The sequence below is a fragment of the Hypomesus nipponensis genome, chromosome 7 (assembly GCF_054491055.1).
Source record: "Hypomesus nipponensis isolate SF chromosome 7, ASM5449105v1, whole genome shotgun sequence".
In the NCBI taxonomy this organism is placed as follows: Eukaryota; Metazoa; Chordata; class Actinopteri; order Osmeriformes; family Osmeridae; genus Hypomesus; species Hypomesus nipponensis.
In genome coordinates, this window is record NC_140367.1 from 1715681 (window position 1) to 1732500 (window position 16820).

Below are 16820 nucleotides of genomic sequence, written 5' to 3' on the forward strand. Positions count from 1 at the left end.
TTTTGCCCTAAAGCCTTTTGAAGTAAACACTCATTCCAGTATCAATAGCCATGAAGTATTCTCTCCTGTAGCTTAGAGGATCATACACCCTGTTGATAAGGGTCCATTGAATATCCCCTTCTGGTAATCCTTCCAATTACAATTCCTCTTTTGTGAGGGAACAGATGGATTTAACCAGGGTGACCGGAGGAGGTCTCTAGCGTCTCCGTTTGAAGAGAGAACAACTCGAGGAGGATTACGATGCAGGGAATACCTTTTTTTTCCACCCCAAATCGCTCTTTATGCATATGTCACAGCATTCATCGCAAGAAGCTGAGGTGGTAATCTGACTCCGCCACAGGAAAACAGCTGAGAAGGGGATTAACTTCACCGTTGAGGGAATTTTTTGGGGAAAAAAACGTTTTTCGGAAAAGCTCAAATTGACCTTTCGTAGCTCCCCATCTCCAGTTCTCCACACGGTTCATCAGATTGCTCATTCCCCACCCCGCCCCAGCCTCCATAATCTGGGCAGCAACCATCGTGCAATCAACCCCCACACAATCAACCTCCGTGGATTTGTGAATGGGACCCAACATCTCTGTTTCCACGATGAATGGTGTTGATTGACTACGTTTAAGGATTATCAGCGTCTCTGAGATCAAAATTCAACAATGCATTGGATTGTGCCCTCTCTTAACAACTGACCAATCAGAGAGCATTTTGCTTTTGCAATTTGGCATAAATGGTATAATTTTGATATATCCTTTGCTGTATTGTCTCAACCCCTCATTGTACTGACCTTTAGAAGTCATGATTCACCCACTAAATAAGTAACTTTAGCATGCTAGCATATTAGCTCAGTTTAATTTTCAAAAAGTATTTTACCATTCAGCCATCTTGAATCATGTTGCTCTGTTCTGATTGGATGATGCTCTCCCAGGGTTCTGAAAATGGCAAAGTCTCTTCCCATGAAATCGGCAGACGTTCCAGAGTACAGCTCTCCATCTGCCAATCAGAAAAAAACATGAACGTTAAAGAACCAATCAGATGAAATCTTCCCCTATCAGCCCACCAACAGGAAGCACAATCAGTCGGACTCACCAATCAGAATGGAGGCAGAGAGCATCTTGGGGTCGTAAGGGCTTTTCCCTCGTCCATTTTCAAAATATGGCTCCAACCTGAAGATGTTGTCCTGTGACAAAAGGTTCAGTTGAGATTTCAAAGATTGTGGGAAGTCCATCTAAGACAACTTGGACTCAAAGTAAACATCTCAAAAAGTACTTCTCACTACCTTTGGCCAAAGTTAGCTTTTAATAGCTGCTCACAGTAGCTATTGTCTGAGAAAGATGGGGTTTAACCCCATCAGCACCTCCCCCAAAACACATTAAAGTAACTTAACTCCACTCTGCAGATGTGAAATGAAGATAAAAAGACCAATCCAAGCCCTGGTGAACTCATGCAGGTCAATCTAAGTAACAGAGCTGCATTGGTGCACACACACAGACACACACACACACACAGACAGACAGATAGACACACACACACAGAGACAGATAGACACACACACAGACACACACACAGAGACACACACAGACACACACACACACACAGACACACAAAGCTCCACCCTACTGCTACACTGATCGCATTGTAGACACTCATCAAGATGACAACTTTGGAGCGAGAGAGCGGTTCTTTCATTTCCTCCCTGTCCTCTCCTTTCCAGATGATCTGGTTTGGTGTCAGGCCTCCTTACCTCTGCACGCTTGCCAATCTCAAGGTAAGCACAGATGGGGTGGAAGGCTCCTGTTCCACAGATGTACAAGTGGGTCTGGTTGAAGGGCTGGAGCACTCGCACAAAGTTCGAACACTCTTTCTGGAGAGAGAAAATGGAACATAACGTCAACAAATGCTGATTTGTTCTTATCGTGTCCTGGGAGCAGTGCCAACCACAGGCGAGAGAAAGACCCTGGTCTGTGTATAGCATGTGTTCAGTAACCCTAAACAGACAGACCACAACTTTTCAGGTACTTCTTCCTCTCTAAAAAATGTATTGTAATAAGAACTGCAGCATTGCCTCCATTCTGGATCATTTTATTTATTATCATACTCCACACTAACTATAATGTCTAGCCATACAGACTCCAAACTCAGCTGAACTTACATCCTCTACACCCTCCATCTATAGTAGACGTTTCCCCGTGTTCTTGAAATTACTTGTAAAATTGAGGGTCGGTCGGTCACTGTGAGAGTAATTCCCACCTGCACCACAAATCAGTCTAGTTCTCGTCAGACGTCTAATGATCCATCTGTTTGGGTTTACAGAAGGTATTTGGATTCAATCCCCAGCCCATGTGGACCAGTCCCTGTGCAGAAAGATTGTTTATGAGAGCAGTAATGAACAGGATTGGTTAATCTACCCTGGTCTTTATGAAGATCCCCAAGAGGTTCATTCAGGGTACATGTGCTAAAAAGACCAAACTCAAGCTGGGTTAATTTAATGACGTACACACACACATCTCATGGTTCTATTTTCACCCAAAAACATCATACATTTCATGCAAGCTGCATACTCCCTCTCCTTTATTCCTCTCTTTCTTTCTACCACACACACAGACAGAAACACACACACAGAGAAACACAGACAAACGCAGTCTTTCCACCTCATATCCCACACTCCTCTCCTCCACAACTCTTGCTCCAGCTACACACACACAAATATATGTGTATATCTTTGCCGGGTCATTAAGATAACAAAGACGACCTGTGTGTGTCAACAGAAGTTCTGTCTATAACTGACCTCATGAAACGATGCTAAAATCACAAGGTGTGGCTAGGTCACCTTTCAACAACACACCAAATCATTGTTTATACTGCACTGACACACTTGACACTGTTCACCTTCACTGTACAATTTTTTGTGAACTGTTGGAGGGAGCCTTTAAATGCGTGAGTTCTAAATATTTCCGACAGTCCCCACAGTGCAAGTAATTTTTCCGAAACGGCAGCTAGCAAGCTTTAGTTAGCTTCCGGGCTAAGTTACCTAGCATAATAGTCGTAGCAATGGTACTACAATGCTAGTGTTACTTGTTAGCCTTCCCAGTAGTACATTTTGAAGCCATACAAAAGCGTTTTTCGCATCGTTTTTGTCTTTCGGAAACTATCCGAATCATTATTCGAAGGTTCAAATCACATATATGCGACGTTACACTGTGGGACCCGCATTAGAACGATCACGTGTGAAGCAACTCCTAACAGGTTAAACCCTGCTCTGTTTTCTCTCCGTGTTTGTTTAAATCCACCGCCAAAGTCAGTTGAAAACGTTCAACGGCCAGAGGCTTTTCACATGATGACACACAAACACCACAGAGGTGCCAACCTTTGAGGGTCTAACCAAACCACAACCATGTCTTCTACAACCTAAACCGAAATAACCTCCGTACGTTGATCGTGTGAACGTCTAACCACACTACTTCATTCTATGTGCTTTCTAACGTTGTAGTAATGACTGACAATCAAAGCAAAATGTCTGCCCACAATCCTTCTAAAGGTCCTCTCTTTATACAACATAAGCCTTCTCATTAATTCCCTCGCTGAAGAGCTGTTTAGGTTTATTGTGGGTTGTCAGGGTCATTAGCAGCGAGGAAGGTTAGTGCCAAAGCCCTGACAGGAGTTAAGAGAGACATTTGAATGGCTATATGCACACGACAGTGATAGTCGACATATTTACGGACAAGAATAGGCCAGGCCTACAACTTCTTGTGAACTTACAAACTTGACTTTTAATAACCACGACAGGTTGTTAACCCTTAGCTATTTCTCTCTAACCCTACACTCAAATTGTGCAACTTTACCTCGACCGATAACAGGTCGTCCTCACGACGGCGATCTCAAATTTTTGCTAAAAACTGAGATACATGTTACATTATATTATGAAACGGAAACAAATTTGACAGACCGAGTATTTATCTGTTAACATTAACGACAAGCAAGCAACTTTACAATCTGACAATTCAGTATAATGTAGCTAAAAATGGTTAACTACGTAGTCTATCTTATGTTACTGCTCAAATTGGTGAGCTAGCTAGCTCTCATTTTACTGTGAGTTAGACAAACCTTACCTTAACCCTAAACCCTATAACCCAGAAGATGTAGTCTTCACTACAATAAATATTTGTAACTATCCGTTTTTCTTCAATACTCCTGTAAAACAGTTTAGAGCACCTGCACATCTTTCCAGTCAAATGATTAGTAAGAAAGACCATCTATACTGAAATGAAAAGCACAAAGTCACAGTAATTACAGAGAATCGTTGCTGCTCACTGCTGATTTTAAAGTACAGCTGAATTGTATGTGCTCTGAACGCTTTTGTAATGTCCCAATCAAGCCTCTACGCCCGTTCCAAGCCTGCTTTCATCGCCTCGTATTCTCGAGTAAACATTTTCACCACACGCAAATGCTTTATCATGGTGTGTGTTTGTGTGTGTTTTGGTTGCTAACACACAAGGCTTTTTTTCATAGTTTAAGCTTGCAGAGTGTATGAGTTTTGCTTATGTGTGTATATATGTGAAATCCCCAAACCTGGCAGCGACTCTAGCCCAGGTGGATCCTCTGTGATTTACAGTAGAGACTGGACTAGTTAATCTCATGTAATCCCAATTCTCTCTCTCTCTTTCTATCTATCTCTCTCCTCTCCTGCACCTGCAACAGGCCGTGAAATTAGGATCAGATAACACACAGAGAAGGGCAAGCCATGCAAGGCAGATATAACACACACACACACACACACATACTCATGCCCCCCCCCCCCCCCCCCATGGTATTAGAGCAGAGCATGCACATCTCAGAGGATAATAAACAGTGAACAGTGAGCGTGAGGTGTGTTCCTGCCTAGCCTCGTGAGTCTCGCCCCGGTCTCTGCACAAACAAGCACCCGCAGCGGGGAGGGAGGGAGGGGGGCAACACTCCCTGGGACGTGAGATGTCGCAGACCGACCCCCGGGTCAAGCACACTGCCAGCACCTCCTACCTGACGAGCTAGCTACCACCACACTACACTGAGACTCACGGGCCATGGTTCAACTGTGTGTGTGTGTGAAAATATCACTAATACCTTCACTGTGCTGGTGGGTTTGTCCTGTTCAAATATTTGGTTAGGAGAGTTTCCTAGAGGGGATTTGACCTGGGAACTTTTGTGGAATTCTAGGGCCAGACTTCTTTCTGGGTCCTGCTCATGTTATGTGTTTTAAAGATATATATTTTTTGCATATTTCATGATCTGTTGGACTCTGTTTAAGTGATGTGTGGCAGGAGAGACACAGAGAGAGAGAGAGAGAGACAGAGAGAGAGAGAGAGGGGGGGGGGGGGGGGGAGGGGAAGACATGCAGCAAAGGGCCAAGGACAGATTTAGGCCTCAGCCAATATGATATGTGGACTAACTGGGTGAGCTAATGGGGCACCCTGGACCATGTTGTGTTGAACTCACCCCAAGGTCTTTCCCCGCCCACTTGCACTCGTCCTTTTTTGAGGGTGTGGCAGGCCATGCGATCTGTGGAAAAAAAGCCAAAACAAGTTATAAAAGACAGAAAGGAGGAAGGAGAGAGTGTGTCATACCACCTACAGAAACATGGTTACTTTTTAATATCATTTTTGAAACGAGGTGAGAGGGAGTGTCATTTTTCTTTGGAAAACTGCTGTAGAGATTGAGTCATTGTGGACAGAGAGAGAAAAAGAGAGAGAGAGAACAGGAGATGAGGAAGGGAGAAGGGCAGGAAAAGAGAGGGGGGGTGAGTGGGTGTGTGATATGGAACATGATGAGAGATGGATGGTCTTTTTATGAAGGAGAGAATGTGTCATACTAAGAAATAAAGGGATAGACAAGCTGAACCCGGATAGAAAACGAGGGAAATACTGAAGCACTGGGTCTGTTCGCTCCCAGAAAACAAAATTTACTCAAAGTTCATTTTACTCCCTGTACTTCACTGAGGTGCCCACCTAGGAAGTATTTTGGAGGGTTAGATGGCTATCTGCTATTCTGTCTTCCTATCTATCCTGCTGGAGATGAGAGCTCCTTAACTGAGTGTGTGTGTGTGTGTGTGTACGCATACACACACACACACACTTCTTGTAGTCATCTGTGTGCATACCAAAGCTCCCGCCTTGCAAACACACACATGCACACCTCCACACAAACTCCATTCTCTGACAATCTCCATTTCAAATCAGCACAGCGTTTCTCCCTTGTGCAGTAAAGCACATTTAGGATAATTACGTCAGATTTGCTAAATCACTACTTTCCAGCTTATCTTGATAATGACGCACTGATCCAAATCAGGAGAGGAAGAAACTCATCCTTACCAAGGGCAAAAGAACTCCTACAGAATATGAGAATGAACTCTCCTCTGTCTACTAAGTGTATTTCAGTGTTCCTGAGTGGGGTTTACTCTGTGTTTGCCTAAGGCCTCCTCTGCATGTCAGTCTTCATCTCTGTAGTAGCTGTCAGAATCAGATAAAAAAGACTCCCTTAACCTACTCCAGGTGGAGTAATGGAATTATTAACAGATCTGTCTGGACGAAGGGAGACGGGGGGACGGAAGAGGAGGGGGGAGGTAAGAGGGAGGGCGGGGGGCAGTAATGGACGCCAGAGAGCAAGCAGAGGAAACGCATAGCATTAGAAAAGATCTGACAAAGTGGAAAATAACTGGATTCTCCGTTGAAAGGTCTGAGACGTAGACTAGACTTCTTACAGCGTCTGGGAAACTGACCTGAAAGGAGTGTTTCTGTATGTTGTTGTTCCACGGTCTTTGTGAAGTCCTAACTATGTGACCGATCGTGTACGAGGGTTAAAGAGCCTCACCTGTTGGTTGTCTCTGTTGATGTTGACCAGGTCGAACGAAAACACGTGATCTTCTGCTCCAACCAGCAGTCTGCCTCGTTCCTCGTCCAATAGGAAGGTGTCGTAGCCCGAGCTGTTGGCCAGGCCGTTGAAGGTGATGAGGTTACTGGATTCTAACATCTCTGGAGGAGGGAGGGAGGAAGGAAACGGTCAGCACACATCCTGCATTTACAATTTACGATTTCCATTCACAATTTACGATCTTCAATCGTAAATCGTCACTCTTAAGATTTCAAAAGCTGTCAATGTTAGAATGACTGGTCAACTGCTGCCTGCAAACTGCAAGTTGGTTTGGATTATGGTGTGGCACAAATGCTCTGATCATGAAGACGGAGGCTGTGTGGTTGAATTGATAGATGTGTGTGTGTGTGTGTGTGGGGGGGGCAGGTTCAACAAATGTTAAGTTACCCTCTAACCATCTGTCATCAGGTAAAGATCTCTAAGCTCTCTGCTGTGTGAAAGGGTTCTCACATCTCACCCCTCATGGCGTGACATTGCTGAGGCGAACCCAGCATGACCCAATCACAGCTCAGCCTATTACCCGGCCCGGTGAGCGATTGGCCTGAATTATTTATAGGGAGGGGCCTGTCCAGAGTCTACGATTCCTGTGTGTGTCTGGAGAACTGAAAAACAACCTTGTCTGCTTTCCCTCAGACGACCAAAATCAACCCCTCTCTGACACACGCCCTGCTCTGAACCCACCGGTGGGGCGACCCCCACACCCTCTCAACACCCTCTCATCCATCATCCTCCACCCCAGCATCCTGCGGACTGAAGTGTCTGAGAGAGCTGGGACTGACACACTGCTTCAGCAGCCATCTGGGCATGCATCTCTGGGTAGGATGTCTGGACATCTGAGTGTACTGAGAGAGAGAGGTGTGTGTGTTCAGGCAGAGATGGAGGGATGCAAGCAGGGAGAGATCCTCTCATGATCAACCTCTCTCTGCCTCTCTGTCTCTGCCTCTCTGTCTCTGTCTCTCTGTCTCTGTCCCTGTCTCTCTCTCTCTCTCTCTCTCTCTCTCTCTCTCTCTCTCTCTCTCTCTGTCTCTCTGTCTCTCTCTCTCTCTCTCTCTCTCTCCCTGTTTGTCTCTCTGCCCTGTTGATGGGGTGCCATGGGAAGACAGACGGGTCCCTGTACTCCCCACACTGCCACTGCCCCGCTCATGCAGACACACGGTCCCCACTCCGTGTTTGTGCTCTAGTCAGTGTGCAACTCAATTCTGTGTGTGTGTTAATGTCATCAATTATATCAGTCACTTCTATCAGTCTTCTCAAGATGAGCTTACTGCAACAGCCAGTCTGTGAAACTAGAGACAGAATATAATAAGAGGCCGGTAGACTGGACTTCCTGTTCCAGAGAATGTGGAGGTGTTTTCAGTGGCTGCCATTCCATATCATCACCGGGGCGACAGCCTATCAGATAACCCCTCACTCCCAATCAACCAATCAGCTCTGACAGCACAGGGACAGGATATAAGTTAGTGCTCGGAAGCATGGAAAAACGTTTTACGGTGCTTAAAAATGTAATGCCTGCGTTGATGGGCTCGTGTTTCACGCAGAAGGAAGAAAAGGAAAAGGAAGAAAAGTGATCAATGAGGGATGAGATGGATAACAAAGAACAGAGAGACGATCTGAAACTCAGGAGTTTTCCAGTGCAGTTTCCCGGAGGAGGAGAGATATCCCAGACTGTGAGCACCATGGACACTCAAGACAAGTCAAAAGATCCCTCATCTGCTTCCTACGAGGGGAGAAGCTCCGCCATCTTGGCTCTGGATATGACACTCCGGCCTGTGCTGAAGTGAGCGACTGGACCCATCGGTTGAGCCAGGAGGCTGGAAATGCTCTCCGTAATGGCCGTAGGAGAGAGCTGCAGCCCTGATGGAGTCTGGAGATGAACCCAGAGACGTGTTCTAACATGCCTGGACGCAGGACCAGGACCAGGGAAGGAGCAGGGAGACCATATCTGGGCTCAGATCGACCACGGTTGCCAGAGGAACTGGGGCGTGAGCACCCAAAGACCATTGAACGTCAACACTGCCACGCTTGTTTGGAGATACACGCACTTACCGAGGCATGCACACACACACACACACACACACACATACATACAGTGTGTGCAGGAGTTCTGGACCTTTCCTTGAAGCTATGTGAACATTCATTTATGCGTGCTCACACATCACATACACACCACACCTCAACCGACTACATATTTGAACATTAACACTTGAATGTATTTTGCTTCTACATATGCATAGACACACATCGGTACACACACACACACACGCAGACAGACACACCTTCCCAGACTAAGTTGTAATCCAATCAATGATTCTGCTTAGGCAGCATAAACAAGTCAAACACTGAGCCCACTCAGCATCTTGCATCGTTCACACACACACACGCACACACACACACACACACGCACGCACACACGCACACACGCACACACACACACACACAATCTGCCGTCGTACACACGCACACACTCCCTTTGGTACAGAACCTTATACCCACCCACCTCTTCTCTCTCTCTCTCTCTCTCTCTCTCTCTCTCTCTCTCTCTGACTCTCTTTCTCTCTCTCTCACACACACACACACATTTGACCGTCTGTTCAATGTCTCCTGCCCATCTCACTCATACAGACCTCTATTTAGTTTCTATAACTGTCTGGTGTATTTCATTCACACCCCTGTATGCAGACACATACACACACACACACACACCCCTTACATACACACATACACCCACACACACGGAAAGGATCTTTGTCTTGGATTGACTGCAGGTGAGGAGTTGTGGTTTAGTTTGGACCACTGTGTGTGTGTGTGTGTGTGTGTGTGTGTGTGTGTGTGTGTGTGTGTGTGTGTGACAAAGAAACACAGAGTGTGTGAGGAGGATAAAGGACTGTGTGTTACATGTTCACAAACACCTTACTCAATTGAAACATCCTCTACAAGGTCAGCCGCCTAATCCATTCCAATAAATTATCCTCATATTTGAATACATAATGGAATAGAAACAGGCTCTTGTTAAAAAAAAAGAAGCTTCTGGAAGAAAAAATAACCCTGACACTGTACAGTAAACTGAATTCTCAAGTGCAATTGTCTGAAGAAGAGCACTTCTGCCTTTTATTCTCTAAACACACAAGCGTTTCAGTCGCCCACGCTTTCCGCAATAGCAGAATAATGAAACACAATGTAAGGAGACAGAGGATTAGTTTATGTTGATCTGAATGAGTGTGACAGAGAAACTCAGCTCGACAGAGGAAAACACTTCAGCTAATGCAGCACTTCACAGGCGCTGCGATTGTTCCCTTTAAATAAGGGTTGAGGTGTTTGGTGAGTGTGGGAGACTGCCTGGCAGTGGGTTCCACTGCTTCTCTTTCCTTCCAGCAGTACCTTGGACTGGACTTCCTGTTTCCTGGACAGAGCTGACAGATACTTTAGACGTGTGGATGGCGGGGAAGTGTGTGTGTGTGTGTGTGTGTGTGTGTGTGTGGCAACAGTTCATGTGACTCAAAATAACCATACTGTACTCTTGCTTTCATTGGAACTCCTGTAGATAAATGAAACAGAGAAAGAGACATCACATGGACAGGCAGAAGGGAAAGTGCAGATGGTTTCGTTTTGGTAACTTCCTGTTTATTCTTCAAACTATATCGGCCACATATGTAAAAGTGAAAATAGAACTAATTTCCCACCCAGAATTTGGCATTTCTTTCTCTGTCTCCCTCTATCTGTCTTTTTCTCTCTCTTTCTCCATCTCTCTCATTATATATCTTTCTTTCTCTCCCTGTCCACCCGCTCCATCCCTCTGTTCTACGTGTGGGGTGCGGTGAGTTCTGTGCTCTCCCGTCAGCCTTCACCGCAGAGCACAGGTGTCAGGGAAACGGCCGTGGTTTCAGATGGAAACTGTCTGCGGATCTCCGCTTCACAGCGTGTCAGAATGTTACCGTGAGCCCAGGTGCGTCCACACGCCTCAACACCTGGCCTTCAGCTCTCTCTCCCTCTTTCTTCTCCTCTTCTCTCTCTCTCTTTCAACCTCTTTCTAAAGCTTCAGGTGTGCTGGTTGCCAAGGTAACTGCATCTTTAACACACTGTTTGAGACGATGATGGATTTTTTCCTTTGGGCTGGAGACCGACATGAGGAACAGGCACCTTAACACGTGTCATGATGATGATATGATGTTGACTTTATAGGTCTGAATTTATTTTGCGTGAAAACAGTGTTTCTCTACGTTTCACATTTGGTGTAAAGTACGTCCTGTGGGTATCTCATAATGTGTTACAGACCCTTGTGGCCAGGGCAGTCTTGTAGGACAGGATATGAATCAGCACCCAACGAGGGAAAATCAGCCCACATCTCCAGACCACAGACTCTCTCGATGAGCAGACTGAAGGGTGCGTTGAATTTCAGTTCACAGGGATAGTCCTCTTTCTCTGGTGAAATACTATATTTCTGAGTCACCACATGGCATTCCTGTTTACCCTTCCACAGTGGAAGCAAAAGAAAATTGAGAGGGAGGGAGAGAGAGAGAGAGAGAGAGAGAGAGAGAGAGAGAGAGAGAGAGAGAGAGAGAGAGAGAGAGAGAGAGAGAGAGAGAGAGAGAGAGAGAGAGAGGAAAATGGAGAGACGGAGAATGAGAGAGAGACTGAAGGTGAATAAAATGAAGAGGGAAATGAGAAGGAAAGGAGAAGAGACAGTGAAAGAAAAAAAGAGAGAGAGGGAGAGAGAACGAGAGAACGTTGTTCTTCGAGAGACAAAAGGCTCAGTGTCTCAACAGCTTACAGCAGAACACAAGCAGAGAGAGAGAGTAGGGAACCGTTTAATTAGTTGCCATTCTTTACATGACATCAGAGGACCACAGAGAGAGTGGTTGTGGTCCAACCAGGCCTCGATGACCACAGGGACGGTTTTAACCCCAACCAGCGGACCGTAGAATGCCCTCTCAAACGCGACTAAACGCTCATGTTATCCAGGTCAGTCATCAGAGCCCCTGGTTTCAATTATTATTATGAAAACTCACAGACACACACAACCACAGATACACACACACACACACACACAAGCATAAAAGCTTTGCTGAAAGGCAGTGTTTGTTAGCCGGTAAGGAGGGCAGTGTGTGTGTGAGGCCAGTGAGATTGTGGGTGGTTGTGTTGGTAGACTTCAGAGTTAGGACACTGTGCGTTCAGAGTAACTCTGCCATGATGAGGAGCAGGACCAACGCATGGCGGGAGACTATGAGATAAGGCTTGCATACAAATAAACGACAATTTTGTATATACACAACTAACATACAAAACATTTTGTTTACACTAGCCAGCAGGGTTAAGCTAGCCTGGCTCTGCCCTCCTTCCGCTCAATTTGGATTTTGCTTCTGTACTCAGCCTGGCCATGAGGTACGTAAGTCACATTTTGCAGGTTGATTTTCTACCGGCGAATCAGCGAACAGAGGGAGTGGCTGAGAACCATGACTATGATGTTGTGGCCCTCCTCCCCACGGGGTTCGGGAACAGTTTGATTTTCCAGCTACGGCAGCTAGCTCTGTTACAGTAGTGGTGAAGGAGTTGGCTAAGGCGAACGCTAGCGATTGGTTATGGCAGATCAGAGTGGCTCTGGGCAGATCCAATAGTTTTAAACTTCAACAGAGTACCCGTCTACAAGGAAGTCATCGCTTGTCAAGGGAGCGAGGCCAGACTCTCTGTACAAATGAAATGTATGAGTCTGGTTCGGACCAGGCTAGGGTTAAGCTACATTAAGTTGAAAAAAGACACAGATTGTCTTAGTCTCTTCTGTAAACACAGACACACACCTACACACAGACATGTATGCACACAGACACAGACTGCACCCTCACACACACACACACACACACACTCACACACACATAGAGACGTCAGCTTGGCGAGAGGAAACATGAGTCTGTCCGGAATGGCTGCTCTTCTTCTCTGACTGACAAACCAGAGCAGGTGGCTCTCTCTCACACACACTGCTGTAATGTCCACTCTGTAACCAGACCCTCCTCACCCTGCAGGACCTTCTGAGGAGCCACCACACACACACACACACACACACACACACGCTCACACACACACACACGCTCACACACACACACACACACACACACACACACACACGCACAGACACACTGGTCTTCTAACGACCATGTCACAACTATTCAACCACACATAAAAAACATTCTGCACTATCTGTTTGGTTTAAGTTTAAACTTCTAGATGAGTTGGGGTTTGGTTTATATCCCAATAAAAAGAAACAGAACAGTAGCAGAAGCATAGCTACATTCCAACACAGCCTGTGAGGTTGGCACTGCCTGCAGAGACAATCTTGTACTGTTACTGTATATTGTTACGTAACAAGCCCAAATATGGATGGCCATTGTGAGACATAATTATAATTAACAAGAAAAACAAGAATGTCACAGTCCTTCAATCATACGATCCACCGAGTGAACACAAAACTATTAATCAGCTCTCCCTTGACACACAACACAAGAATTAGCAGTAATGAACGCAACACATTAAAAGACAGTTGGCACATTTCACCCTGCAGTGAAAAATGGCTCCACGCCTTTCCAAGCAGCGGTGTCGATGTTGCACGAGTGTGTGAGACTGTCAAGCACAGACCGTGTCTCATTCTGCTGTGTGGAAACTGAGGGGAGTCCGTCTTGTGTTGAAGCTGTATCCAGGAGGGTTTGACAGCTGTGTGCAGGGACTGAGGGTCTGGTTTACCACCAAATAAGACTGGATGGAGCCTGCAAGCAGGCGGGAGAATGAAGAGGTGTTCCCAGCAGGTGAGAGAGAAGGACAGAGAGAGCTAGCCTTCACTCAGAGGGAAGACTGCAGTTGGGATTCTGTGAAACTGCAGTTCATTCAGAGAGGTTTTGAGCTAGGGAAGGGGGGAGGGGGAGAGAGGGAGGAGAGAGAGAGAAAGGGAGACAGAGGGAGGAGAGAGAGACAGAGAGAGAGAGGGAGGAGAGAGAGACAGAGAGGAGAGAGAGAGAGACAGAGAGAGAGAGAGAGAGAGAGAGAGAGAGAGAGAGAGAGAGAGAGAGAGAGAGAGAGAGTGGAGGCAGACATCTCTAGGGTTGGCGTGTTGGGAGAACACCTTATAATTATCCACATCCGTTCTGTCAGGCCAGGCCCACGAAACAGACAGATCCTTCTACCGCAAAGGGAGAGAGAGAGGCAGAGAGAGAGAGAGAGAGACAGAGGGAGAGAGAGAGACAGAGGGAGAGAGAGACAGGAGAGAGAGAGAGAGAGAGAGAGAGAGAGGAGAGAGGAGAGACAGAGAGAGAGAGAGAGAGAGAGCGAGAGAGAGAGAGAGAGAGAGAGAGAGGGAGTAGATGTGTACATCCAGCACTGTCTTCATGAGAATGTGTACACACACAAACAAACACAGTCTCACCCAATCCATTACGCTTCAAAACACACACACTCAACGGCACTGGACACTGACACACACACGCAAACACACCACACACATACACACCCCACACAGAGAGTGAGAGAGAGACAGGGTTATTATGGGCTAGTCCCAGACTGTGTTGAGTGCGGTTCAACACTGAGTATCTATTTTGAAAGCTTCCAAGTGAATTCCAGAGGCGGCTAAAGTAACCCCCTGTATCCCCTCCTCCCCTCTCTCCCTCCCTGTCTCCCTCCCTGTCTCCCTCCCTGTCTCTCCCTCCCTCCCTCTCTCTCTCTCTCTCTCTCTCTCTCTCTCTCTCTCTCTCTCTGTTTTTCTTTTTACCGTTCCAACCATCTGAAACCCTCCAACAGGGGCTCCATTAAGAGGTTATGAGGGCCGTAATTAGACTGCGGAGGGTAATTATCAGGTTGTTTAACGAGACCTTTAGAGTTCCCCTCGCTTCTCCTCGCTCCTCCGCTCTTTATAAGGATCACAATATTCATGTTTTACAGTCTCATGATGTCTATCTGTCTCTCTCCTTCTCTCTCTCCCTCTTCTCTCTCTCCTTCTCTCCTTCTCTCTCTCCTTCTCTCCCTCTCTCTCCCTCTCTCTCTCCTTCTCTCCCTCCTCTCTCTCCTTTACTCCCTCCTCTCTCTCCTTCTCTCTCCTTCTCTCTCTCTCTCTCTGTCTGTTTTTTCTATTCAATCATCTCCCCCTCTCTCTCTAATTCTCTGTGTGCACACATCTTTTAACCTGTAGGGGTCACTGTTTCCCACTTTAAAACACTAGTGCCAGAAACGATGTCCAGGTATTGTCCTGTTGTGGATGCTGGGAGAACTACCAGCTACATGTGTATGAACCATTGCCCACTGTGTTGGATATGTCAAAGACTGTTCTTCATGATAGTCATGATGTTTAGTTAAACACCTTGTCAGACTGACCACTTCAGATCCTGTCTTCACTCTGGTCCAGATGATCTCCCTGTACCAGAGGACCAACTGACAATGATTAGATTTAAACTTAGCTTTAACTCTGTTAAAGATCAACTTCCACTACTCAGGTTACTTGAAGAGAGAGGGGGAAGAGGGGTGTGACCGCTTCCAGCTCGGCTGAAAGAAAAATCATTAACTCTGCGATCGTGACACTGTCCATCCCTTCACTGCAAATGTCTAACTGCCCCTACTGGGAAATCATTCACTCTGGGCTCACCTTGCCAGCCTTCCCAAGAAAGGTTATTCCTCTGTCTTCTACCTTTGCACAAAACACTCACTCTGCAATTGTTTGAGTGTCCTTTCCAGAAATTGCTCTCTTTGCGCTTGTCTAAACCCCTTCCCGCTCCCCAGAGAAGACACTCGCTCTGTGTTCGTTTGATTGTCCTTCTAAGAAAACACTCACTTGCTCGTACACTGTGTGCTCGTTTTACTGTCCTGCTCCTCAGAATTACTCCTCCTCGTGTATGTGGCTTAATTACTATGCTGGATCCACAAAGAGAGAGGGAATGAATGGCACTTCACTTAACAACCAGCCTCCCTCCTCTCGCTCGGTCTACTGTACGTCTGCCAGCTTCCTTCATTAAAGCAACGCCTCCCTCTCTCCCTCTCCCTTCCTCTCTCTCTCTCTCTCTCTCTCTCTCTCCCTCTCTCTCTCTCTCTCTCTCTCTCTCTCTCTCCCTCTCCCTCTCCCTCTCCCTCTCTCTCTCTCTCTCTCTCCCTCTCTCTCTTTATCTCTCTCCCTCTCTCTCTCTCCCTCTCCCTCTCCCTCTCTCTCTCTCTCTCTCTCTCTCTCTCTCTCTCTCTCTCTCTCTCTCTCTCTCTCTCTCTCTCTCTCTCTCTCTCTCTCTCTCTCTCTCTCTCTCTCTCTCTCTCTCCATCCATCAGCCAGTGTGTGGGTGTGAACACAGAGCAGTCCCTCGACAGCCATCAAGAGAGCCATCAAACACCTGTGGGCCTCCGAGACACACACACACACACACACACACACACACACACACTGACAAGCACACACACACACACACGCACACACACTGACAAGCACACACACACACACTTACAGTATACATACTCACACACATTTCTCTCACAAACTCACATTCACACACACACACTTGTCACCAAAGCCAGGTGTCTAATTATCTGAGATCTGACACATCTCTCCCTGTTAAATACACACTGACACACACACACACACAACACACACACACGTCACTTGCAGTCTAAAGAGAGGAAATAACAGTCCTCCCAGCAGGCAGTGGTGAGAACGTTTGACACAGACACACCAACAGCTCCCTCTTGATGTCCTCTTAGAGGAAAGATGTCTGTCAAAAAGAAAACCTGACGCTTTTCCGACAGAGGAGAATCAGCGACTTCGCATCAAAGTAGCGACGGACATCAATCACTCCCTTACGTACGACGCGCTGAAACAGCTTTACAATGCCAGTCGGGGGTTTGCAGCCGGGAAGAAAAGGAACAGTAGTTCTGACAGATGGCTCAATCTGGGGGAAACGCTTTGGTGACATGCCACC

The 16820-nt window shown here is 46.5% G+C and overlaps 1 protein-coding gene across 9 annotated transcripts in view; it reads right to left on the reverse strand.

Annotated features, from left to right (window-relative positions):
- sema3aa (sema domain, immunoglobulin domain (Ig), short basic domain, secreted, (semaphorin) 3Aa) overlaps positions 1-16820 on the reverse strand; it is a 33750-nt gene that overhangs the window by 13202 nt on the left and 3728 nt on the right. For 3 of the 9 annotated variants that reach the window (XM_084701535.1, XM_084701534.1, XM_084701536.1), the window contains exons 2-6: positions 6835-6995; positions 5464-5526; positions 1736-1855; positions 1081-1171; positions 865-984 (exon numbers count right to left, since the gene is read on the reverse strand). In XM_084701535.1, coding sequence (XP_084557661.1) covers positions 865-984; positions 1081-1171; positions 1736-1855; positions 5464-5526; positions 6835-6995 — 555 coding nt within the window. The other 6 variants (XM_084701541.1, XM_084701538.1, XM_084701540.1 and 3 more) reach the window with 6 other exon arrangements.